Consider the following 24,270-nt stretch of genomic DNA (forward strand, 5'->3'; position numbering starts at 1 on the left):
CTTAATGTAAATATTATTAGGTCAAAAATGACACTAAAAGAAACAGGTTTCTCTAGAAACTCGTCAGTCAATCATTGTTTTGAGGGATAAAGGCTATACGATGCTTGAAACTGCCAGAAAACTGAAGATTTCATACAAAGGTGTACACTACAGTCTTCAAAGACAAAGGACAACTGGATCTAACAAGTACAGAAAGAGATGTGGAAGGCCAGATGTACAACTAAACAAGAGGATAATTACATCAGAGTCTCTAGTTTGAGGAATAGATGTCCTCAGCTGACAGCTTCATTGAATTCTACCAGCTCACCACCAGTTTCATGTACAAAAGTAAAGTGATGACTCAGGGATGCAGGCCTTATGGGCAGAATTACAAAGAAAAAGCCACTTTTGAAGCAAAATAAATAAAAGTTTAATTAGATAATTAGAAAAGAGTTTTATGCATCTTAACCCCTTTGAGCTTTTGTGGGATCAGCAAGACTGTGAGGTGTGCGAGGAGTGCCCGACAAGACATCCACATCTATGGCAAGTACAGGAAGCGTGGGGGGAAATGTCACCTGAGTATCTGGATATCTAGAATGCCAATGATCTGCAAAGCTGTCATTGATGCATGTGGAGGATTTTTTTTATGAGAACTCTTTGAAGTTTAAGAAGTTCTGAAAAATTATTTCAAATTGTAATAGTAATTTTTCGCATTAGCAATGTCCTGATTATACATTGTGATCAGTTGAATGCCACTTTGGTGAATAAAAGTACCAATATCTTTCCATAAGAGCGAAATCTGTACATTATTCCAAACTTTGGCCGCCAGTGTACAGCCGTGGCCAAAAGTATTGGCAGTGACATAAATTTTGTGTTTCGCAAAGTTTTTTTGCTTCAGTTGTTGTGGTGTTGATTCACATTGTTTCTAGATTATTGTGCAGAGCCAAAAAAAATTAACTATCATAAAAATGACTCGGTTACTAACGTAACCTCGGTTCCCTGAGAGAGGGAACGACTATTGCGTAAGTAGCTTACGCTATGGGAAAACTCCGTTTCTCGAGAAATATTGAAGTCTTTATGTAAAACGCATTGCAGCTGCACAGCAGACAGTGATGAGCGAAGCAGCTCGGTCATTGGCTGTGCTGCGGCAACTGCTCGAACCAATGACGGGCGATTTAGAACGCGCCACCAATGGGGCGCGCCCGCTTCAGCGCTCATAGCCTGCTGAAATTAGCATATGAGGGCTATATAATGAGCATCCCGTCATTCCGGTTCTTTAGGTTCAATCGACTGAAGCGACTGACCAAGCACAGGCACGGCAGCTTACGCAATAGTCGTTCCCTCTCTCAGGGAACCGAGGTTACGTTAGTAACCGAGTCGTTCCCTTATCGAGAGGTCTCTCCTATTGTGTAAGTAGCTTACGCTATTGGAACCCCATGTAAAACGCCGTGCGTGCTGACTTCGCTGTATAAAGCCAGAGGCGGGTGCCTGAGCCTGAAAGCAAAGTGATGTTCCACGAGCAGGCCAGAGGCGAGCTATTTAGTGGGGTATGACAGGGCGCCCTTACCTACAAGGTGGGGTGCTCCTTGTACAAACACAAACACATATCTTATGTACTGAGTTTTTATGTACTGGTACGCATAATAAACCCTCTAAGCCGGTCAGAGACGGACCTTATAAGGGAGGAGATAATGCCCAGCATGTACATACTCCAGTTCATTCCACAGTCAGACTGATAGAATGTTGGAATGTAGTGAGGGGACCTGTAGGTTATAAAACCTGATAAATGTCGAAGGCGAGGCCCAGCCTGCCGCCGCACAAATATCTTGAATGGGTATCCCTCTCGACCATGCCCACGAGGAGGCCATGCTCCTCGTAGAGTGAGCTCTGACGCCTAAGGGGCATTGAAGGCCCTTGGCCTCATAAGCTAGCGCTATAGTATCCACTATCCAGCGCGATATTCGTTGCTTTGAGACAGCGAGACCCTTAGTTCGGCGCCAAAGCACACGAATAATTGTTCCGTTTGTCTGAACAGGGCAGAACGTTCCAAATATACTCTGAGCGCCCTGACCGGGCAGAGTAGGTTTGCGTCGTCCTCGTCTGCTGAAGACGATAGCGCTGCCAGAGATATCACCTGTGCTCTGAAGGGTGTAGAGAGCACCTTAGGAATGTACCCGTGCTTTGGCCTAAGGACAACTCTGCAGTCGTTAGGTCCAAATTCCAGGCAAGCAGCGCTTGATGACAGCGCTGCAGGTCAGCCTACTCTTTTAACTGAAGCGAGTGCCAGCAAGAGCGTGGTTTTGAGCGAGAGCTGCTTGAGGTGCACGGCTCGGAGAGGTTCGAACGGGGCACCTTTGAGTGCGTCCAGGACCGTGGCCAGGTCCCAGATCGGCACCGAAGGTGGGCGAGGAGGGTTCATCCTCCTAGTGCCTCTTAGGAAGCGAACAATCAGATCGTTCTTTCCCAATGAATGTCCTTTATCAGGATTGTGTGACGCTGCTATGGCAGCCACATAGACTTTGAGCGTGGAGGGTGTGCGGCCCGCCTCCAGCAGCTCCTGCAAAAGGCAAGTACACTCGGTATCTTGCACGTTTTGGGGTTCAAGCTCTTGGTATCACACCAGTCACTGAACACTTTCCACTTTTGGGCATACAAGCGCCTCGTAGAGGGGGCTCGTGCCTCAGCAATGGTTTTCAGAACTCCACTGGGGAGGTTCTCGGGAACCCGTTGAGGGGCCATGCATGGAGGGCCCACAGATCGGGCGGGGATGAAGAATCATCCCGCTGGCCTGTCCGAGGAGGTCTTGCCTCAGCGGAATCGGCCATGGGGCAGATTGCATCATCTGTACCAGCTCTGGAAACCACGTCTGGTTTTTCCAGAGTGGGGCTACCAGGAGCACTGCACATTTCACCTCCCTGATCCGACTGATGACCTGAGGCAGCATCGTGATCGGGGGAAAAGCATACAAGGGGCAGCTCGGCCAGATTTGGGCGGCAGCGTCCGTGCTTTTGAGAAGAAGAGAGGGCAGTGCTGGCGTTTTCCTTGGAGGCGAAGAGGTCGACCTCTGCCTCGCCAAAGGTTCGCCATAACCACTGAACCGTCCGAGGGTGGAGAGACCATTCTCCTGGGAGAACTTTGTCTCTGGATAGCATGTCCGCTCCTTGGTTCAGGACGCCTGGCACGTGCGCTGCTCTTAGCGAGCGCAGGTGGTGTTGTGACCATAGGATGAGCTCCCTGGCCATAGAGTGCAGGGAGCTCGACCTGAGTCCACCTTGGCGATTTATATACGAAACTACCGTCATGTTGTCCGTTCGGACCATGACGTGTTCGTTTTGCAGGTACGGAAGCAGGGCTCTGAGAGCCAAGGCGACCGCTTTCATTTCCAGACAGTTTATATGTAGGCGCTTTTCTGGGTTTGACCAAAAACCAGAAACAGGCCTGCCCTCGTAAAGGGCCCCCCATCCTATTTTGGAGGCATCTGTCGTGATCATTTTTCTCCGCGTATTCACGCCCAGACTCACGCTGGTTTGATACCATTTTATGGCTTTCCAGGGCGACAGGGCTTTTATACAGCCGTGATTCGCTCTGATCAAAAAGTGGCCTGAGCGCCACGCGTGAGTGGGGACGCGGCTCTTGAGCCAGCGCTGGAGAGGACGCATGTGCAACAATCCTAGCTGGAGTACAGCTGATGCCGAGGCCATGAGGCCGAGCATTCTTTGAAATCGTTTGACGGGGGCGTCGCGCCCGTTTTGAACGATGTTGCAAGGCGTCGAATAGAGAGTGCGCGCTCTGATGAGAGGCGCTGTCATCTGCACTGAGTCTAGCACTATTCCCAGAAAAGAAATATTCTGGCTGGGGGATAGCACGCTCTTTGCAAAATTTATTCTCAGACCCAGGCATTGTAAATGGCTGATAGTCCAAGATCTGTGTGTCATTAACTGAACCTCTGATTGTGCTATGATTAGCCAATCGTCGAGGTAATTCAGTATCCGCACTCCCGCTGTCTCAGGGGAAAGTGCTGCGTCCATACATTTACGTGAATGTACGGGGGCCAATGATAGGCCGAATGGTAGTACTGTGTACTGGTATGACTGTCCCTCGAGCGAATCTCAGAAAAGGCCTGTGATGAGGCGCTATCGGGATGTGAAAGTAAGCATCTTTCAGATCCACTGATAGAAACCAATCCCGAGGCGAACTTGCGCGAGGATATGTTTGGTTGTTAACATTCTGAACGAGCGAATCATTGACGCTTTGTTCAGATGTCTGAGATCCAGGATGGGGCGAAGGCCACCGTCCGTTTCGGGACGAGAAAATAGCGGCTGTAGAAACCCGCCTCGCTCAAAGAGGGAGGAACAGTTTCTATAAGCCCTTCTCTATCAGTTTGAGCACCTCGGTGCGTAGAACATGTGACACATCTTTCCTCACTTTCGTCTCGACCACCGCTGAAAAGCGGGGTGGTCTGCGAGCGAATTGAAGTGAGTATCCGTGTTTTATTATGTTCAAAACCCATTTCGGCATGTCAGGGATTTTTTCCCAGGCTTCTGCTCACACAGATATGGGCTGAATGCCGGCTGGGGGTGTGTCGTAGTGACGTATGGGCCCCGCCGGCAAATCGCTTTGTGCTAACACAGAATCTACAGCTCTCAGAGGCGCAGGTGCGCGCTGAGCAGCTGTATTGAATGCCGAGTGCAGAGGTGCGTGTGAGAGTACAGGCACATGCGCTATTTCCGAAATAGTGTTTTGAAGTGGGGGTGCATTCATCATTATGGGCACGCGCGCCACGTTCATAAAGCTTTCCGCATTTAGCGGGGAGTTTCTTAGCTCGCACATTACATCTGTGATGTTTGCGGCATAGCTGTTTGAAACTGTGTGAGTAGCTGTGTGTAGGGGTGCGTGCAATGCAGCAGGCACAAGCGCTACACTTATAGCACTTCCCGTTTTTACTGGGGAAGTGTTTATAACTGTGGGAACAGTGCTTGTGTGTAGCGGTGCATACATGACAATAGGCACACGATCTACATGTTTGGGACATCCAGCCTGAGCTGGGGAGGTGTTTGGCACTGTTTGGACAGTATTGATATGTGGGAATGCGCACTTTAGTGTGGACATGTGAACCCCTAGTGACACAGGCAGAAAATGCCTCTTTTGGTGATTTCTGTGTGTCGCCGTAAAAACGGCGTTTGATTGCAGGTGAGCGAGTTTTATGACTGGCCCATTGACTGCTGTATAGACATTTCCAGCCGCCTGTAAGGGGACTGGGTAATGTTTTGAATGTTTGAGAGGAAGCAGTCTGGCATCTGCGAGACACGTACTTCCTCTTTTCCTTCCTGCTGCTAGGAAGACTTACGAGGCTCCGAATTCAGGGTGATTCTGGGTCGAGGGCCTCGTTGCTCCTGCGGCTTTCTTCGGCCAGCGGAATGCGAGCGGCGTCGAGCGTCCTTCTCCGGTCTGCTCTTAGGCTGGGAGACGGGTGGCTCTGCCCTGGCTCGCTGCTGCTGCTGGGGCGGTTTTTGAGATGAGCTGGAGCGCTTAGGCAGGAAGTGATGCATAGCTTGCGAATCTTTTCGTGCCGCAGTGAAGCGCTCCGTGAAATCTCTCACCGTAGATCCGAACAGGCCGCTCGGAGTGACAGGCGCGTCAAGGAAGGGTGCTTTATCCGCGTCCTTCATCTCCGTTAGCGTTAGCCACAGCTGGCACTCAAGGACGACCAAGTTAGCCATGGCCCGGCCAATGGATTGGGCGGTGGCCTTTGTGGCTCGCAAAGCTACGTCCGTAGCGGTGCGCAGGTCCTTAAAAGCATCAGGTTCAGGTCCAGACTCGTCCATAGAACGGAGAAGTTTGGCTTGAAACACTTGTAGAACCGCCATCGAATGCAGCGCTGACGCAGCTTGACCGGCAGCGGCGTATGCGCGACCGGTGAGAGCTGATGTGGTTCTGCACGGCTTCGATGGGTGAGAAGCTCTGGTCTTCCATCCAGCGGTGAGGGTGGGCATAGATGGTTGGCCACAGTCTCCTCTAGGGGCGGAGTTGCCTCGTAGCCTCTTTCTCTCGCGCCGTCCACTGAGGAGAGCGAGGAAGAGAAAGAAGGCTTTAGGCGAGCCGAGTCGCGGGGCTTTCCACGACTTTGTGAGCTCGTCGTGCACCTCAGGGTAGAAAGGAGAGGGTCTCTGTCGGGGCCTGCCGGCGCCCTGCAGGAACCACTCGTCCAGCCGGCTGCGGGTGGGTTCTTCCGGAGAAGACCAGTCGAGCCTGAGGTCTTCCACGGCCTTGGACAGGATACGGACGATCTCCGAGTCCATACCGGTGCCCGCGCTCGTGTCCGCTGTTGTCGATGGCGCTGGGTCGAACGAGCCCGGCCAGTCGTCAGATGCAGCGTCAAGAGAGAGGCTGTCATCCTTTCGATCGTCGTCCCCGATCGCCCGAACGAGACGAGACCCACCGCCGTTGGAGGGTGCAGGCCCGCCTCGTGAAATGGACCGGCTGCGGGGAGACATCTAGTAGCGGCGATGCACGCGGGGACTGAGCCGGCGTGACATCACCGAAGTCGGGGTGCTCTGGCAGCCTCTGTGAGCGGCGCTTTTTCTTGCGCGGCTCGAACAGAGGTGGCAGCACGGGGGCAGCTGGCTCGCTTGCGGTGAAAACGGCAAAGCGAGCGCGCAGCTCGGCGAGGCCCAAGGAGTCGCATTCAGGACATCCGCCCTGAATGAGTGCAGCTTCTGCATGGTCCAGACCCAGGCAGCGAGTGCAGAGGACGTACCGATCTCCGTTGTGATGAGGGCCTCTGCACGAGGCGCAGGCTGAAGGAATTTGCAACAACGCCTTGGAAAATCACTCTTTTAATTCTAAAAAGCGTCGCGGGGGCGAACGCTTGCAGAAGAAAAAGGACATGCGATGCGCGCCGGATGGCGTAGCAGAAGACTTTGAAGGCGGCTGAAGGTGCCGGCGTCCTCTCAGCAGTCCCGCTGTATGCGTGTCAACGGCGGCGAAAGACTCCAATAATCCGGAGGATCCAGCGAAGAGAAGGTCTTCGCTGAAGGAGATTAAATCTAAAGAACCGGAATGACGGGATGCTCATTATATAGCCCTCATATGCTAATTTCAGCAGACTATGAGCGCTGAAGCGGGCGCCCCATTGGTGGCGCGTTCTAAATCGCCCGTCATTGGTTCGAGCAGTTGCCGCAGCACAGCCAATGACCGAGCTGCTTCGCTCATCACTGTCTGCTGTGCAGCTGCAATGCGTTTTACATAAAGACTTCAATATTTCTCGAGAAACAGAGTTTCCCATAGCGTAAGCTACTTACGCAATAGGAGAGACCTCTCGATAAGGGAACCCAAATTTCACTGTTTTTTGGCCCTGGCACAAAATGACCAGCTAAAATCATTTCACTAATCATATCAGCAGCACCTGGGAAAGTGTGAACGAGTATCATTCTTATTGGATTATAAGAGCAAACTGGTTGCTACAAATGAGGGAAGAAGTGCTTCCAGTCATTGTGTTCTTGTTAGCAATAGTTACCTCTAAAGAAAGACGTGCAGCCATTATCGATTTGCATCAAAATTGCATTGTCAGGAGCACAACCTCTCCCTCAATGTCAGTAAAACCAAGGAGCTTGTAGTGGACTTCAGGAAGAAAGACGGAGAACACAGCCCCATCACCATTAATGGAGCACCATAGGCGGAAATCGCGGGGGGGGGTCACATTAAAATATGTGTATTGTAAATAATATAATGATATATTCTTAAAATAATTGTTTAAGAAATAAAATAATATAAAACAAATGGGGCAACAAGAAAAAACCCCTTGGTGTCCCCTTCAAAAATTGCTCTTGAGAATTGTTACGTTTATTGTCCCCCCAACATTTTGATGAAATTTTCGCCCCTGTGGAGCACCGGTAGAGAGAGTCAGCAGTTTCAAGTTCTTCGGTGTCCACATTACTGAGGAACTCACGTGGTCCGTCCACACGGAGGCCGTTGTGAAGAAGGCTCATCAGCGCCTCTTTCTTCCTGAGACGGCTGAGGAGGTTTGGAATGAACCACCACATCCTGGCTACATTAATACGGTTGGAAAGAGGTGTCGTTTGTGTTTTAACAACGTTTCTGTAATTAGTTATTGATCCTGGAAGTTCGAATCTGCGAATATATTTCCAACTTTACCGGACTAGGAACCGTTTCTATTAAAAAACGAGCGATTACACCAGAGCTTTCTCATGGTACTGAAATTTCCTCTGTGCACCCCATGGCGCATCAGTTCGCAAAAGCAGCACGCAGTATTTAGCATAGGTAACTCGAAGGCTACAACATTTGTCAAAACCTGCGTTGGACCGGTTGAACATGCTGCGCGCACACAGTCGCTCCATCCGAGTACAGTGTCTGCCACACGCGCTCGCGAGAAGTATTCTTCATTCAACTCGTTTAGCAGAAATAGGCAAAAGAAATCCGCCACTTAAATGATATCGCGTCCGCATAAGGGCAAACTTTTCTGGCGTTTTCGCGTACTAGGTATGACAAGAAAGGCTTGAACGGGTTTCTCTATTGTTTACGAACGATAAGGAAATCGATGCTTTAAATGGCTTTCATGCTGACAGGGCGCGGATTCATACGCGCTTTGAGATAAACAGATACCAATTCTGAAACGGTACACGTACATTTACAGTGACGCGATCAGTAAGTAGATCGTTATCTGTTTGACCAATTAAACCATCAAAGTGCAAACATGAGAACCGCGAGTCTTCTGTCAGAGAAGGTGAGGACGTGGAATAATTTGCCTTAAAGATCGTCAAATTTGGGTATTTAATGGGTACAGATAACGGTAGGCTCTCACGGCATTGTAAAAGAGTTTTGAGAGAATTATATTAGGACATTTCTACAATGCAGTGTTTACTTAACCTGCTTAAAAGTTTACGTCTGCAACCAACACTGTAAATGTTGTGTATGATTCACTGTTGCTCTTATTATTTCACCAATCGCTGAAAAGTGTGATGCTAGTTCACGTAGGCTACAACGAAGGCCTATGTGGTTATTTAAATAAATGCAACTGTGGATTTGATAGAATAACATATAGTCCTAGTCCTAAATGGGTTCGGGAGGTCAGATTCTCCATATTAAAATTAAACTACACAGGATAATATAGGGTGTATATCAAGTTAAATAAAACGTTTGATGCAAATAACTGGCTGATTTAGCTTTAGGCATATTTTGCTCAAACAAGTGGATTTCAAATGCCAGAGAGATAAATAGGCTAAGTAGTTAACATATATCCCATTCAATCTTAAAATTAAATGTTACAGCTAAATCTTTAAAAGTGCACTAGTTAAAATTTCCCCATTAAATTTTGGAAGCGTATTATGCATTTGGCAGACGCTTTTATCCAAAGCGACTTACAGTGCACTTATTACAGGGACAATCCCCCTGAAGCAACCTGGAGTTAAGTGCCTTGCTCAAGGACACAATGGTGGTGGCTGTGGGGATCGAACCAACGACCTTCTGATTAACAGTTATGTGCTTTAGCCCACTATATACCACCACCACCACTCCATTAGTATAAAATCATGACCACTCACATGAGGTCATATCAGTAACCTTATAAAAGTGTTTTTATTGTGCATGGAGAGGGTACCCTCATAAAGGTGGAAACTACAACAGTGGATGAGGATGTCAAGAGCATGTGTGTGTGTGTGGAGGTCAGGAAATACCTTACTTCATATAACTCAAGTCTGAAGGAATAGAAAGACATCTCTAAGTGTCTAAACTCCTGAAGTCAAATAGTCCACTATCTCATAGCAGTCATAGCGCGTATGTGCGTGCAGTCAAATAAAGTGTACTTCGAAAGTCTGAGCGTTCAACTATACGCAGATGCTAAGAGTTTGCGTTAAACCAAAGTATGCTTTGGGCTTTTATCTCAGTAACCACTCTGCTTTTGGACACTTTAACTCTTGGATTAAATTAATCATGGCTGACAGTGAATAGTAATTTTCTACAATGGCATCTTTAACTGAAAACTAATGATTCTGAATGTGACATTCACGCAACTAGGTGTCACTGTAAGTCCAAGATGACACAAATGGAAAAGTTACTGAGTGCACCTTTAAAGGGACAGTTCAACCCCAAAATGAAAATTCACCGTCATGCCACTAAAGATGTGTGAGAATTTCTTTCATCTGCTGAACACAAATAAAGTTTTTTAGAATAACATCTCATATCTGTAGTTCCTCACAATGCAAGTGAATGGATGCCAGAATTTTGAAGCACCAAAATCCACATAAGGGCAACATAAAAGTACTCCAGGCAACTATGGTGGTTAAATCCATGTGTCCTGAAGCAGGATGATAGGTGTAGTGAGAAACAGATATTCAATATTCAAGTCCTTATTAACAATAAAAAGTCTCCTCAGTCCTCAATTCTCCTCAGTCAATCTCCACTTCACTTTCACTTTCTCCTGTTTTTGGTGATACGCATTCTTCATGCAAATCTGGGCAGGGAGAATTTATGATAAAAAAATTACTTCAATATTGATCTGTTACCACACCTATCACATCGTGTCTAAACACATGGACTGGAGTCATTTGGATTATTTTATGCTCCCTTTATGTGGATTTTGGAACTTCAAAATATTAACACCCATTCAGTGGCATTGTGATGACCTATAGAGCAGATATATTTTTAAAGAAATCTTAATTTGCGTTCTGCAGAAGGCCTCCTTGCTCGCACACGCTTTTTCAGTTCTTCCCACAAATTTTCTATCTGATTGAAGTCAGGGCTTTGTGACGGCCACTCCAATACCTTGACTTTATTGTCCTTAAGCCATTTTGCCACAACTTTGGAGATATGCTTGGGGTCATTGTCCATTTGGAAGACCCATTTGTGACCGAGCTTTAACTTCCTGCTGATGTCTTGAGATGTTGCTTCAATATATCCATATAATTTCCTTCCTCATGATGCCATCTATTTTGTGAAGTGCACCAGTCCCTCCTGCAGAAAAGAACCCCCACAACATGATGCTGCCACCCCCATGCTTCACTGCTGGGATGGTGTTCTTCGGCATGCAAGCCTTACCCTTTTTCCTCCAAACATAACAATGGTCATTATGGCCATGATATTTCTCAAAAAGTAAGATCTTTGTCCCCATGTGCACTTGAAAACTGTAGTCTGGTGTTTTATGGTGGTTTTTGGGGCAGTGGCTTCTTCCTTGCTGTGCAGCCTTTCAGGTTATGTCGATATAGGACTTGTTTTACTGTGGATATAGATACTTGTTTACCCGTTTCCTCCAGCATCTTCACAAGGTCCTTTGCTGTTGTTCTTGTTCTTCAGGCATTTGGAAATTGCTCCCAAGGATGAACCATAATTGTCTAAAGGCTTGACATAATTAAAGGCACAGTTAGTGCTTAGTGTATGTAAACTACTAACCCACTGTTATTGTGATGTAGTCATTTAAAAGTGAAACAATCTGTCTGTAAAAAATTATTGGACAAATTACTCATGTCATGCATAAAGTAGATGTCCTAAACAACTTGCCAAAACTATAGTTAGCTAATATTAAATCTGTTGAGTGGTTAAAAAAATTTGTTTGAATGACTTCAACCTAAGTGTATGTACATATATTATGCACTCTTTGTGTTGTGCAAAGAATACAAGTGATTAAATGCAGCATACTAAAATCATTAGGTGAACTAGGTGAGTTTCGATGTAGGCACGCATGAGATGAAGACTACAGTCAGAACAGTGGCCTATAAAAAGCTGTTTTATTCCACATGGAGTGGGTTGCTTCATGTAGAATCAAAAAATTGTTATGGGTTGAATCGAATGTCCATCTTATTGATCTGTACAATATGAGATGGTGAAAAACATTCAAAAAGGTACTAAATATAAGTTAAACAAACAGCTTCAATGTTAAGCAGAAACGGTTCTCAAACAAACTTCATCCATGAATATAGGTAGGTGCCGATAGACCACAGGGAATAAGAAAAGTAATCGAAAAATAGCAAAAACGTATTCAGTCCACCTGAAGTGATTTAGCTTTGGAGCTATTATTCATCGTAATGTGGCTATGTGTCCACTAGATGGCAGGCAAACAAAGTTTGTGAGAGGCTGGGAAGTGTGGAGACAATTTAAAGACTACTTCCCTGTGAAGTAACCAACACAACTATTGTAACCAATAAATAATTCGAGGCATATTCTTCTAGAACCGTTTAAATTTGCACTAATCTCACTCCTCTGTGCCTCATACCCCTGCTTGTCTCATTCCCTCTTGAAATCTCTACCCCTCAGCTGGTGAAGACTGCTGAGTTGAGTCCCAGTAAGAACTATATTCTGGGTTGCCACCCCCATGGTATCATGTGTGTGGGAGCATTCACATGTTTCAGTACAGACCATAGTGGATTTGCCAAAACCTTTCCTGAAGTGTGCCCCACTCTTGCCATCTTGGCCGGACATTTCCACCTTCCCCTCTTCAGAGAATATATTCTGTGTGCAGGTCAGTATCTACAAGAGAATGGGTTGGAGAGAAATTTGTTTATTTTTTTTATGTTAATAAGGTCTCTAACATAAATGCATTAATTATTCCTCTGTTAACATATATGGAAAAATTGGTTTGTAGGGAGATTTTGTTGAATTATTTCTCACCTATTTCAGAGCAGGATCTATATAAAATTGTACAGCATTTGAAACCATCTAGTTGCCATACAGATGTTATTCCTTTAAGATTTTTCAAGGAAGTTACTAGGACTTTAGGCCCTTCTTTGTTGTCTGTAGTAAATAGTTAGCTTGTGTCAGGATGTGTCCCAGAGGAGTTGCGATAGACTAACCACTTTTGAAGAAGCACTCATTAGATCCTTCTCAAAATCATCTTTCATCTCAAAAATAATAGAAAAGGGGCCTGGGTAGCTCAGCAAGTAAAGATGTTGACTACCACTCCTGGAGTCTCGAATCCAGGGTGTGCTGAGTGAATCCAGCCAGGTCTCCTAAATAACCAAATTGGCCCGGTTGCTAGGGAGGATATAGGTGGGGTAACCTCCTCATGGTCGCTGTAATGTGTTTTGCTCTAGGTGGGGCACGTGGAAAGTTGTGCATGGATGCCGCGGAGACTCCACATGCGCTATGCATCAGTCTGCGGTAATGCGCTCAACAAGCCACATGATAAGATGCACAGGTTGAATGTCTCAGACGCGGAGGTAATTGAGAATTGTCCTCCACCACCCAGATTGAGGCGAGTCAATACGTCACAATGAGGAGATAGAGCATATTGGGATTTAGGCATTTCAAATTGGGGAGAAATTTTTTTTATAAAAAAAAGAGAAAGCAGTAGATAAGCAACTAGTGGGCGATAACAAGATTTTTGAGAAATTTCAGTCAGGATTTAGAGAAACCACAGTACAGAAACTGACCTTCTTTGGGTCACCAGTGACTTCTTGATGGCAGAGGATGCTGGAGAGTGCACCATTTTAGTGTTGCTTGAATTAAGTGCAGCGTTTGATACATTTGATCATTCAGTTTTAATTGATACATTGAAGAGATAGGTGGAAATATCTTGAGGGTCAAATAGGAAATTTGTAGTATCTGTTGGAGATGAGATGTCCTCCTCTTCAACAATAAATGATGGTGTTCCACAAGGATCGTTGTTAGGGCCAATCCTGTTTTTTATATATATATATATATATATATATATATATATATATATATATGTATATATGTTACCACTTGGTTCCATGGTTCAAAAATACAAAATACATTTTTATTGCTATGCAGATGACCTACAGTTGTAATTGTCATTGAATCCCATTGATCTGACTAATTTAAATGTTATTAAAGATTGTATAGTAGATTGAAAAAAAATCTGCAAGTTAAATTCTGATAAAACAGAGGTTGTTATAATAGTTCATGGTTTAAAAAAGGTGGTAAGAAATTTGAGCATCTATTTGAATACAAAATACAATTTTGAAAGTCACGTCAGGAAGTTAGTTACTTCAGTCTTGTTTTTATCAGTTAAGTTATCAGTTATCACCGTGATTATTGTCATACTTTAAATCAATGCACTTTAGCAAGGCTACAATTAGTGCAGAATGCTGCAGCTAACTTTTGACACAATCTAGGCCTTTTAATCATATTACTCCAGTTTTACATCCTGATTTATTCTCTTTTTGTGTATTTTTCATACTAAATTGTTTTAGATCTTCAAATGAGATATAACATAAAACAAAGGCAAACTGTGTAAACACAAAATAGTTTTCAAAATATTTTTTTTGTTGTTGAAGCATCCAACACTTGTATTACCCATGAGGTTGGTAGATTGTGAGGCGTGGTGCAGAAGTCGCAAGGCACGGGGGGATATTTTGTATTCCACGACTGCTACCGTGTCCTTGAATAACATGTAACATGTGAGTAAGGGCAGTTGGTGGAGTTTCTGGTGCCCCCGTAGGGTAAGATGATGCCCCCCTAGGGAGTTGGTGCCCTAAGCAGACACCATTACACTACTGCTACCATGCTTGACCATAGGTATGATGTTTTTTATGGAATACTCAGTTTGAATTACACCAGATGTAAAAGGACCTGTCTTCAAAACAGTTCCACTTTCGACTCATCAGTCCACAAAACATTCTCCCAACGATCATCTGAGGATCATCAGGGTGTGTTTTGGCAAATTTCAGATGAGCCTTAATGTTCATCTGGGTTAGCAGTGGCTTTCGCCTCATCACGCTTCCATGGATAGCATTTTTGACCGGTGTCTTTCTGATAGTTGAGTAATGAACAGTGACCTTTATTGATGTGAGAGAGGCCTGAAGTTCCTTCGATGTTATCCTTGGCTTTTTTGTGACTTCCTGGATGAGTCGTCGCTGTGCTTTGAGGAATTTTGGAAGGTTGGCCACAGTGGTTCACTACTGTGAAAAGTGTTCGCCATTTGGAGATAATGGCTCTCACTGTGGTTCTTTGGAGTCCCAGAGCCTTTGAAATAGCTTTGTAAGCCTTCCCAGACTGATATTTTTCAATTACCTTTTTCCTCATAAGGCATAGTGTAATGGGTGAGACATTTTAGCCAACTTCATGTTGCTGAAACAATTCTATTAAGGTGTTGATTTGACTTAACAGCGCTGGTAGTAATCAGGTCTGGGTGTGTCTAGTCCAGCTGAACCCCATTATGAATGCAGAGCCATAGATTTGGGGATTTAGTAACTAAGGGCAAATACTTCTTCACACAAGCCCAGTTAGCATTGGATTACTTTTTTGCTTTAATAAATAAAATTATCTTTTAAAAAATGTATTTTGTGTTTACTCAGATTGCCTTTGTTTTAATTTAGTATGAGATATACACAAAAACAGAAGAAATCAGGATGGGGGCAAATACATTTCCACAGCACTGTACATCTAATATAAAGCACCTTTTAAGAGTTCATGAAACAGTTAGACCTTTTAGATCTTCTTGTCTGTTGGCTGTTCCAAGATCAAGATGCAAAACATAAGGTGATAGAGCTTTTGTAGTGAAGGACAGCATGATTACGGAACAGCCTGCCCTGTGATATAAGATCTGAGTCTTTTTAACTCATTCGTTTAGACTTCCTTTTACTTCTTTGTGAATTTTTGTTTTTACCTTGTGTTTTGATTTGTCTTGTGCAAAATGATTTAATGTAATACACCTCAGAATAAAATTTTTAACAAAGTAAATAAGTCCTTTAAAAAAAAAAGTGTTTCTCCATCTACTTCTAATTTTTAGGTCTGTTGCCTGTCAGTAAGAAGAGTTTAGATTATGCACTGAGCCGTACTGATGTTGGAAATGCTGTGGTCATTATTATTGGTGGGGCAGAGTAATCTCTTGCCTCAACTCCTGGAGTAAACACCGTAGTCATGAGACAGATGAAAGGCTTTGTACTATTGGACCTTAAACAAGAGCACTTAACCTGTCACAAAAAAAATACATCTTGTTGCATTTAAATCTGTTTTGTATACTATTCTGATGCTAGTAAAACTTTGTAGTATGGCACTTTTCGTACAAATGTCTCCTTAAGAGGATTCGCTTATGTTTTCCTCTTTTGTAAGTCACTTTGGTTAAAAGCATCTGCCAAATGAATACATGTAAATGTAAACATGGGTGAGAGAAAGAGAACAAGATCAAGTCAAGAAGATTGTATCAATTGACTGAAATCAGACTGAAATCGTAGTTTAAACCCAAAGTGCCAAAGGCTAGGGTCTAGATTTCATTGCTTAAATAATCCCAGTCCTTACTTTGCAATTGAAATAACTTAATAAATGTACTTAAGAGTCAAGATATCAACGCATTGCTCTAAAAAGAGGATGGCACTAATTTTGATATAAGAAATAGAAAGTAAACATCCAAGAAATAAAGCTGCATGATGTAACCTGATGGTTAAGAATTGACTCTTAATGCAATGCCTAGTTTTAAAACAATTCAGAAATAGCAACTTTATTGTATCATGTCATCTTTATTATAAGCAGCAGGCACTGACAAAAACAAAGCAAATGACTATACTTTATCACTTTCTTTATACATTATTTTTAATTGCATTATAAATTGTACTTTTTGGATGTCACTTGACTAAATTTCCCCCCTTGTTGTTTACTTAGGGCTGACCTGTGTACTGTTTTGGTGAGAATGAGCTGTTCCCGCAGGTGGTTCTATCTGAGGGCAGTGTGGGCCGACGGCTCCATGCACTTGTTAAGCAGGCTATGGGTTTTGCTCCATGTCTCTTCACTGGGGGACGCTGGCTGCTCCTGCCCTACAGAAGTCCTGTCACCACAGTGGGTCAGTTGGAAAGACTTGCATCTCACATAATTTTCTTTTTCATCAATAATGAATCGAGTTATAAAGATGTTGCTGAAAGTGGCCCTTACTATGCTGTCTGCTACTTAAATGTTGAATAAAACTGTTGTTCAGATTGAACTAGAACTTTGGTAGTTTTTTGGATGTGTAATTGTAAAACATTGTTGTTTTCATTTATTTTCTTTGCAGTTTTACTCTTAGCCAAACATACATAGATAATGGACTTTACCTTTGTCTTTTTCAGCAGGCCAACCAATTACTGTGCCGGTAGTTCGCAGTCCATCTCAGGAACAGGTGGATTATTACCACAACGTGTACATGGAGGCTCTGTCTAAACTTTTCCACACTCACAAGACCAGCTGCGGACTGGCTGACACACACAAGCTACGCATCATCTAGAAATATTGAGGCCACACATCTTTATAGATACAGAAACACATGCTCAGGTTTCTGCCTGAGATAGTTAATTTGGGAGGATACTTGTTTCTATGATGTTTCTGTGTGAATGTTTTTATCTTTTTTGGTTCTCCAAGTAATGTTCAAAGCGCAATATGGGCCAAAGCCACTGCATAAAAAATTATGATTTTAATTTGGGTTCTAAACCAGAATGAAGCTCTATTTATATGAATCTACATCTGTGCCCTTTAGCACAAAAACACTTAAGTCATCCAGGAAGAAAGCAAAAATATTTGCTGAACTTTATCAGAGTCCTGTTTTGAAGTTCTTCCTTCTGAAATACTGTAAAACTTGATATTTTAGTGCTAATTGTGAAGATGAATGAGTGTCTTTCCAGTTCAGATTTATATTAATATAAGCATGGATGATAATGGCTTTTTTAAAAATGTTTTAAATAAGAGTAATAATTCTGTGGCATTTATGTGCCATGTCTTAAAAGTGGGCTAACTCTAATTATACACAATGGGCCAGAATTGACAAAAGGATATCACATTTAAGCATTTATTTCTTTCAGACATTTTACAAAAAGATATAAACAAATATGTACAGATTTACATGACAAAATTAAATAACTGTAAAAAAAATCTTTATACAAAAAAAGCACTGTACATGCTGCAGTTTCCTTTAGTTATGATAAATAAAAAGGTCAATGAATAAGCCATTTTATTCTCTTATTTAGACTCTTTAAACAAGATGCAAGTGTTGCATCTTCTTACCACGTGAGGTTGCATTTAATCATAGAAAACAATCCTGGTCATAGGTCAGTTTGGATCACTACTTTATTCTAAGAATGAATGTAAACTTCTGACTTCAACTGTAAATTCAACTCAACTGCTTGTGTTTTTGTCAAATTCTTTAGCTGTCAGTTATCAGATTATATGGAATTTGATCTGGAACGCAGCCTGTTTGTTGTACACAGGAGTGCAGAGATGACAGAGTGTCATTTTAAGCAGGGTGTTAGCCATGGCTAAGGCTGCTAGTAATTTATACCAACATGTCAAGTTGATGTTTTTAATTATTGCAATTTAATGTGCATGTGAATGGCTGTGGTGCTTTTAAGAAAAACTTAACTCTTAAGAGGGACTGTAAGATGCTCAGTGAAATATGACCCAAAACTCAAACATTCCTCTTGATAGCAGTTTAGTAGAGATGAAAAGATCATACAGTCCACTTCAGACACCTAAAAGGAAAAAGGACATTTTTACACACATTTCAACTTGACCAGTTTTCTCAGTTTATGGTATGATGTGTCTGTGCCACAAGGTGTGTAAGTATTATCTGTGTTTAACCTTGCCTTGATGTGTGTGCCCCATCTTGTGGTGTCTGTTTGTTTGTGTGGTCTCAGATTGTTTTTTACTATTTATGTTGTCTTGTGTTTATTACTACTATTTGGTCTCATGTTCAGTGTGCTGCCCTCCCCCAAGGCATGTGTTAGAGATTGTGTTACCTGGTCTCATGGTGTGTTACTAAGCAGCGGACACAACAGTAGCGAGCTCCACACGACACACATGTGTAGTTTGAAGGAAAGCCGCACACTGCACAGAAATGGCGCTGAGGAAGCTTGGAGGGCTCAGCACATGCAGTCAGATAGTTTGGACCCTCACTAACACTCAAGTCCTGAAAGAAAGAAGAGAGCAAAGAAGTGGTCACACTAGGCTTTGGGCAGGCAAAGTAATTTGGAACATCACAATGGACCAGGATATGATGTCATGTGCAAGGGTTTCTGGTTTTGATAAATAATAAACCACAAACAACATTTTATTAAAAATGTTACATTATAACATCTACTCACTTTCCAGCAACAAAAACTAAAAATGCACCTCTTTGAAATACGTATTCTTTGTACTGAGCCAATAGGTCAGGTTATTTCAAGGAAAACAGTAAGGCAAAATGACAATTAAATGTAACTGAATGAGCATGCAAGGTAACCAAGTAGATTTGGACCCTACATCTGTGAAAGGTGTAATAATAAACAAAACAATATTATAACTGATTGTAGACATTCTTGTATACCTGAACATCAACAAGAAAAAGAAACATGAACACTTGAATTTTTCAAGAAACAGGCATTAAATCTGGGGAGGTCAGGGGGAATTTATCCCTACTGTTTAGAACTGTCTTTAGTCTTTGAGCAGTCGCCACTTTCATAATGTCTTTAAGTGATTGTGTTAGGCGACTGCGTAGTTTGGATTTATGCATGTTCATTACAAAAAAAAACCTGTTCAAATATGTAGGTACTTCCAAACATGCACAGAAGCACAGAGGCAAAGGCTGTTAGTTTGGGATATTGTTGAATAAGATAATGATAGAATGTGTGCAATTCAACTCAGAATTGCACTGTAAGTCAAGTCAAGTGTTTTTTTTTTTTGTCGATTCAACCATATACAGTTAGTACAGTACACAGCAAAACGAGACAACGTTCCTCCAGGACCATGGTGCTACATAAATACAACAAAGGACCAACAAAGGACCACATGAGACTACACAATGAAATAAAATACCTATATAAAATACCTATATATACCTATATAAAGTGCATGTGCAAACATGTGCAAAAAGTACGGGACAGTACAACAAATTTCTGACAATGAACAGGACAATAGACACAGTGCAGCGCCGACCAGCACACAGTAGTGCAAAAAGATGACAGTTTCTAAAAATGTAAACATACACTATAAGATAGTGTTCTATGCACATAGCAGTTATTTAGGTAGCAGACAGTTATAAAGAGATAGTAATTAAAGTGCAACTCAGGACACGTGTGTGTTTGTGTGTGTCAAACCAGTCTCTGAGTATTGAGGAGTCTGATGGCTTGTGGGAAGAAGCTGTTACACAGTCTGGCCGTGAGGGCCCGAATGCTTCGGTACCTCTTGCCAGACGGCAGGAGGATAAAGAGTTTGTGTGAGGGGTGTGTGGGGTCGTCCACAATGCTGGTTGCTTTGCGGATACAGTGTTTTTTTGTAAATGTCTTTGATGGAGGGAAGAGAGACCCCAATGATCTTCTCAGCTGTCCTCACTATCCTCTGCAGGGCTTTGCGGTCTGAAACGGTGCAAGTCCCAAACCAGGCAGTGATGCAGCTGCTCAGGATGCTCTCAATAGTCCCTCTATAGAATGTAGTGAGGATGGGGGGTGGGAGATGTGCTTTCCTCAGCCTTCGAAGAAAGTAGAGACACTGCTGGGCTTTCTTGGTGATAGAGCTGTTGTTGAGGGACCAGGTGAGGTTCTCCACCAGGTGAACACCAAGGAATTTGGTGCTCTTGACAATCTCCACAGAGGAGCCGTCGATGTTCAGCGGAGTGTGTTCACCTTGTGCTCTCCTAAAGTCAACAACCATCTCTTTTGTTTTGTCGACATTCAGGGACAGGTTGTTGGCTCTACACCAGTCCGTCAGCCGCTGCACCGCCTCTCTGTATGCGGACTCGTCGTTCTTGCTGATGAGACCCACCACGGTCGTGTCATCGGCGAACTTGATGATGTGGTTCGAGCTGTGCATTGCTGCACAGTCGTGAGTCAGCAGTGGACTGAGCACACAGCCCTGGGGGGCCCCAGTGCCCAGTGTGGTGGTGGTGGAGATGCTGTTCCCGATCTGGACTGACTGAGGTCTCCCAGTCAGGAAGTCCAGGATCCAGTTGCAGAAGGAGGTGTCCAGGCCCAGTAGGTTCATTTTTCAATCAGGTTCTGGAGAATGATTGTGTTGAATGCTGAGCTGAAATCTATGAACAGCATTCGAACGTATGAGTCCTTATTGTCTAGGTGGGTGAGGGCCAGATGGAGGGTTGTAGTGATGGCATCGTCCGTTGAACGGTTTGGACGATACGCAAACTAGTGAGGGGGGCAGCTGGGTCTTAATGTGCCTCATGACGAGCCTCTCGAAGCACTTCATGAAGATGGGTGTAAGTTCGACGGGACGGTAGTCGTTGAGGCAGGACACTGAAGACTTCTTTGGCATGGGGATGATGGTGGTGGCCTTGAAGCACGTTGGAACGACGGCGCTGCTCAGAGAGATGTTGAAGATGTCGGTAAGAACATCTGCTAGCTGGTCTGCACATCCTCTGAGCACTCTGCCAGGAATGTTGTCTGGTCCAGCAGCCTTCCGTGGGTTGACTCTACGTAGAGTTTTCCTCACATCTGCCGTGGTAAGACAGAGCACCTGGTCGTTGGGAGGAGGGGTGGTCTTCCTCGCCACCACGTCGTTCTGCACTTCAAACTGAGCGTAGAAGTCGTTCAGCGCATCTGGAAGGGAGGCATCTTTGTCACAGGCAACTGATGTTGTCCTGCAGTTGGTGATGGCCTGGATGCCCTGCCACATGCGCCGCGTGTCACCGCTGTCGCTGTCAGTTCCATTTGCAGATTGGCTGGAACATCAGCGGTGTTATTAGAGAACGGCGAAGAAAATAGTCTGATTTTTGGCTCAAGATGATGCGGTTCTTGAAAACGCTGCTGAAATTATTTCTTTGGGTCTGATATTTTTAACTTAAATCGTTCAATGTTGCCATCACTGCTGGTGTCTTTAAGTGAGGAGAAATGTGCAGGGTTGTTCTCTGAAAGCTGCGTCTCCCACATGTCAAGTTTGCGCTGAAATGCACAAATGTCATCAAAGTACCCTGCTAAAAGTTTCTCAACCTTGCAGTTTGGTGTTAAGAATGTTCAAATGGTCAGTGATGTCCACCATAAAGGCAAGATCCTGAATCCAGTCCGGGTCATCCAATTCACTCAGCGCTTTCCCTTTATGTTTCATGAACGATCCAACTTGCTTTCACAATTCGTAAAAGCGCTTGAGGACCGCTCCTCGACTTAACCATCGCACATCCGTATGGTAGGGTAGGCCATGGCTAATATCCTGTTCATCAAGCAAGGCATCAAACTGATGGTGGTTCAGCCCTCTAGCATGAATATTCCCTGTTTTTGTCACCACACTCATGACATGATCCATTTTTAGTGAATTGCTTCATAATGCTTCCTGGTGAATAATACAATTAATACCCCAAAACTCATTACCTCCACACGATTTCTCCTGTTATTTGAGAACAACCCCTCCTTATCTGTGATTTTCAAACATTCGTCTACTTCCCTTATAAAAACAGCAAGTTGAGCCCCACTATTGAAATCTGTGCTCTCGTCGATTGCAATGGAAAAGCATGTGAAAATTTTAACCTGGTCTTTTAATTGACTGTCCAAGTTGTGTGCCAATTCTGTGACTCAGTCAGCTACCCTTTTTCTTGACAAACTTATATTTGCGAATGTCTGCCACTTGTCGGGACATACCAGTTCAGCTGCTTTGAGCATGCATGTTTTAACAATTACCCCTTCAGGAAAAGGCTTTGAATTCGCTACAATTTCTTGTGAAATTATGTAACAGCAGCATTGTTCATCTCCCGACTAGGAGTAAAAACAGACTGTTTCTTCTTAAGTGCTGCAACCAGCTAATTTACCTTTTCTGTCCATGCCTGCCCAGTATACTGCCTGTACTTCTTTGCATGGTTTGTTTCATAGTGCCATCGACTATTACATTAATTGAGGACCGCCACTTGCTGAGAGCAAATTAAACATTCTTTTTTTATTATTATTATTTCCCTGAAGAAATATTCTGTTTTCAAATTATCTTGAAATACACGGCATTCAGAATCTACACGTTTCTTTGAAAAATACATTTTCACACGATGCACAAAGATAACCTGCAAGGATTACTTGGGTAATCAAATCAACACAGACGCGAGGACCTCTAGTGGTGATAACAGTAACTGCATCTGCATCTGGGCAATTCTGCAACTGCATTAAATGTAATTTACTTCGGCTGTGGGCCGTCTGTTTTGCACCCCTGATCTAGACAATCCTGCAACCTACAAGGTTTAGCCTTGGGATACTATCTTTTGTACCCAGCTCACATCCCTACAGTATATGAGTGGCAAATACCTTACCTCCTCCTCTAAAAGAGTCTGGAAGTTTTTGCGGAACCTCTGTTTAAAATGATCACCCCTTGTCTTCTTCCTCCGCTTGCCTTTAAATAAACATCAGGAGAGGACAATACAGAGAATACAACCGTCAGTATCACAGAGTCGGGCACATTTCGAAGCAGTTGAATGGGGCTTGATGCAGAACACCGACTCGAATCGTTACCGGATTCGTTGGTCTCGTCGAACTGCGGCAGCCTCTTGACAAGCTGCGGGAGGCTCGCGTGAGGGTCGTCCTGAAAGTTGTCTTTCTCTAGCGCCTCGAGCTGGCGGGTCAAACGCCGCTGGCGCGTGGCGCTGTCCAGCACGCGCCGCTGGTTCGGATCCTGCGAGCGAACTAAGAAGGATACATCATCATGTTATGAACTATAACTAATAAATCATGCTATAAATTTGATGTGAACAATGCATATTGTCCGAACTGGACTAATTGCGTTATGCACAGACTGTTCACTATTTGCTAAAAAAAACCGACATTTGAAACATATCTCTTCTGAATTGCGTCTTCGGCTTCATGCTAAATTATCCGTCATTTATTTATAAGTTTACATGGATAGAACACATACCGACTATTTTCTTCTCCGCCATACCCGGAAGTTGAAAAAGATAATTACCAGAGATATTTTATTCTATTTTAAATCTTCACGTTTTACTATAGGAGAGCGCGTAACGGTCAACTAGCGTGTTACAACAGTAAGTCAATGTTTGGGGACACCATACAAATGAATAGGGATAGCCGTAAACTGACACCTACCTATCGCCAAATTTTCCTCGTCTTCACTTTTAAAACAGCAATTTTATCGTAGTAAACTCCACACATAGTTAATTCCAAGCATATCCTCCATAGACATCCAATCATTATACGGCCTTTTGTCTGCGCACTAGTGTACCGCTTTTGCTAACCTTGTAGGGTACCATTGGTATAAGGGCTCTACTGGAACTACCAACTACTGCAGTTGCTCGGAGACGCGTCTTCTTCTTCTTCTTGTGATTATTTATTGGGGGCGCAATTTGTGCGCATCACTGCCATCTAACGCACTGAACTGCAATGATGGCTCCTGGAAAAGGTGAGGATTTTGCGGCTTGGAATGGGCACATTGCAGTTTATCTCACAACCA

At 43.7% G+C, this 24,270-nt stretch overlaps 1 protein-coding gene and 1 pseudogene across 1 annotated transcript; one reads left to right on the forward strand and one right to left on the reverse strand.

Moving 5' to 3' along the window:
* The first annotated feature begins 12,022 nt into the window (after positions 1–12,022).
* On the forward strand, positions 12,023–17,556 carry LOC127641148 (diacylglycerol O-acyltransferase 2-like; annotated as a pseudogene).
* Positions 17,557–17,745: 189 nt separating this feature from the next.
* Positions 17,746–23,749, reverse strand: LOC127640336 (zinc finger HIT domain-containing protein 1-like). Its single transcript, XM_052122831.1, has 5 exons — positions 23,719–23,749; positions 23,319–23,489; positions 23,120–23,199; positions 18,648–18,817; positions 17,746–18,380 (listed from the first exon to the last, which is right to left on the reverse strand). Exons 1-5 carry the CDS (start codon positions 23,738–23,740, stop codon positions 18,359–18,361), a joined length of 465 nt encoding a protein of 154 aa, XP_051978791.1. The 5' UTR covers positions 23,741–23,749; the 3' UTR covers positions 17,746–18,358.
* Positions 23,750–24,270: the final 521 nt, after the last annotated feature.

The sequence above is a fragment of the Xyrauchen texanus genome, chromosome 4 (assembly GCF_025860055.1).
Source record: "Xyrauchen texanus isolate HMW12.3.18 chromosome 4, RBS_HiC_50CHRs, whole genome shotgun sequence".
Lineage (NCBI taxonomy): Eukaryota > Metazoa > Chordata > Actinopteri > Cypriniformes > Catostomidae > Xyrauchen > Xyrauchen texanus.

What these genes read in the sequence shown, in the direction of transcription:
- LOC127640336 (XM_052122831.1), bottom strand. Translation starts at nt 23,740, where the DNA reads ATGGCGGAGAAGAAAATAGTCG. An exon ending in AGACTCTTTTAGAGGAGGAG is followed by an intron (nt 18,818 to 23,119) that starts GTAAGGTATTTG and finishes TCTTTCTTTCAG; the next exon opens with GACTTGAGTGTTAGTGAGGG. An exon ending in GTAACACACCATGAGACCAG is followed by an intron (nt 18,381 to 18,647) that starts GTAACACAATCT and finishes TTTTCCTTTTAG; the next exon opens with GTGTCTGAAGTGGACTGTAT.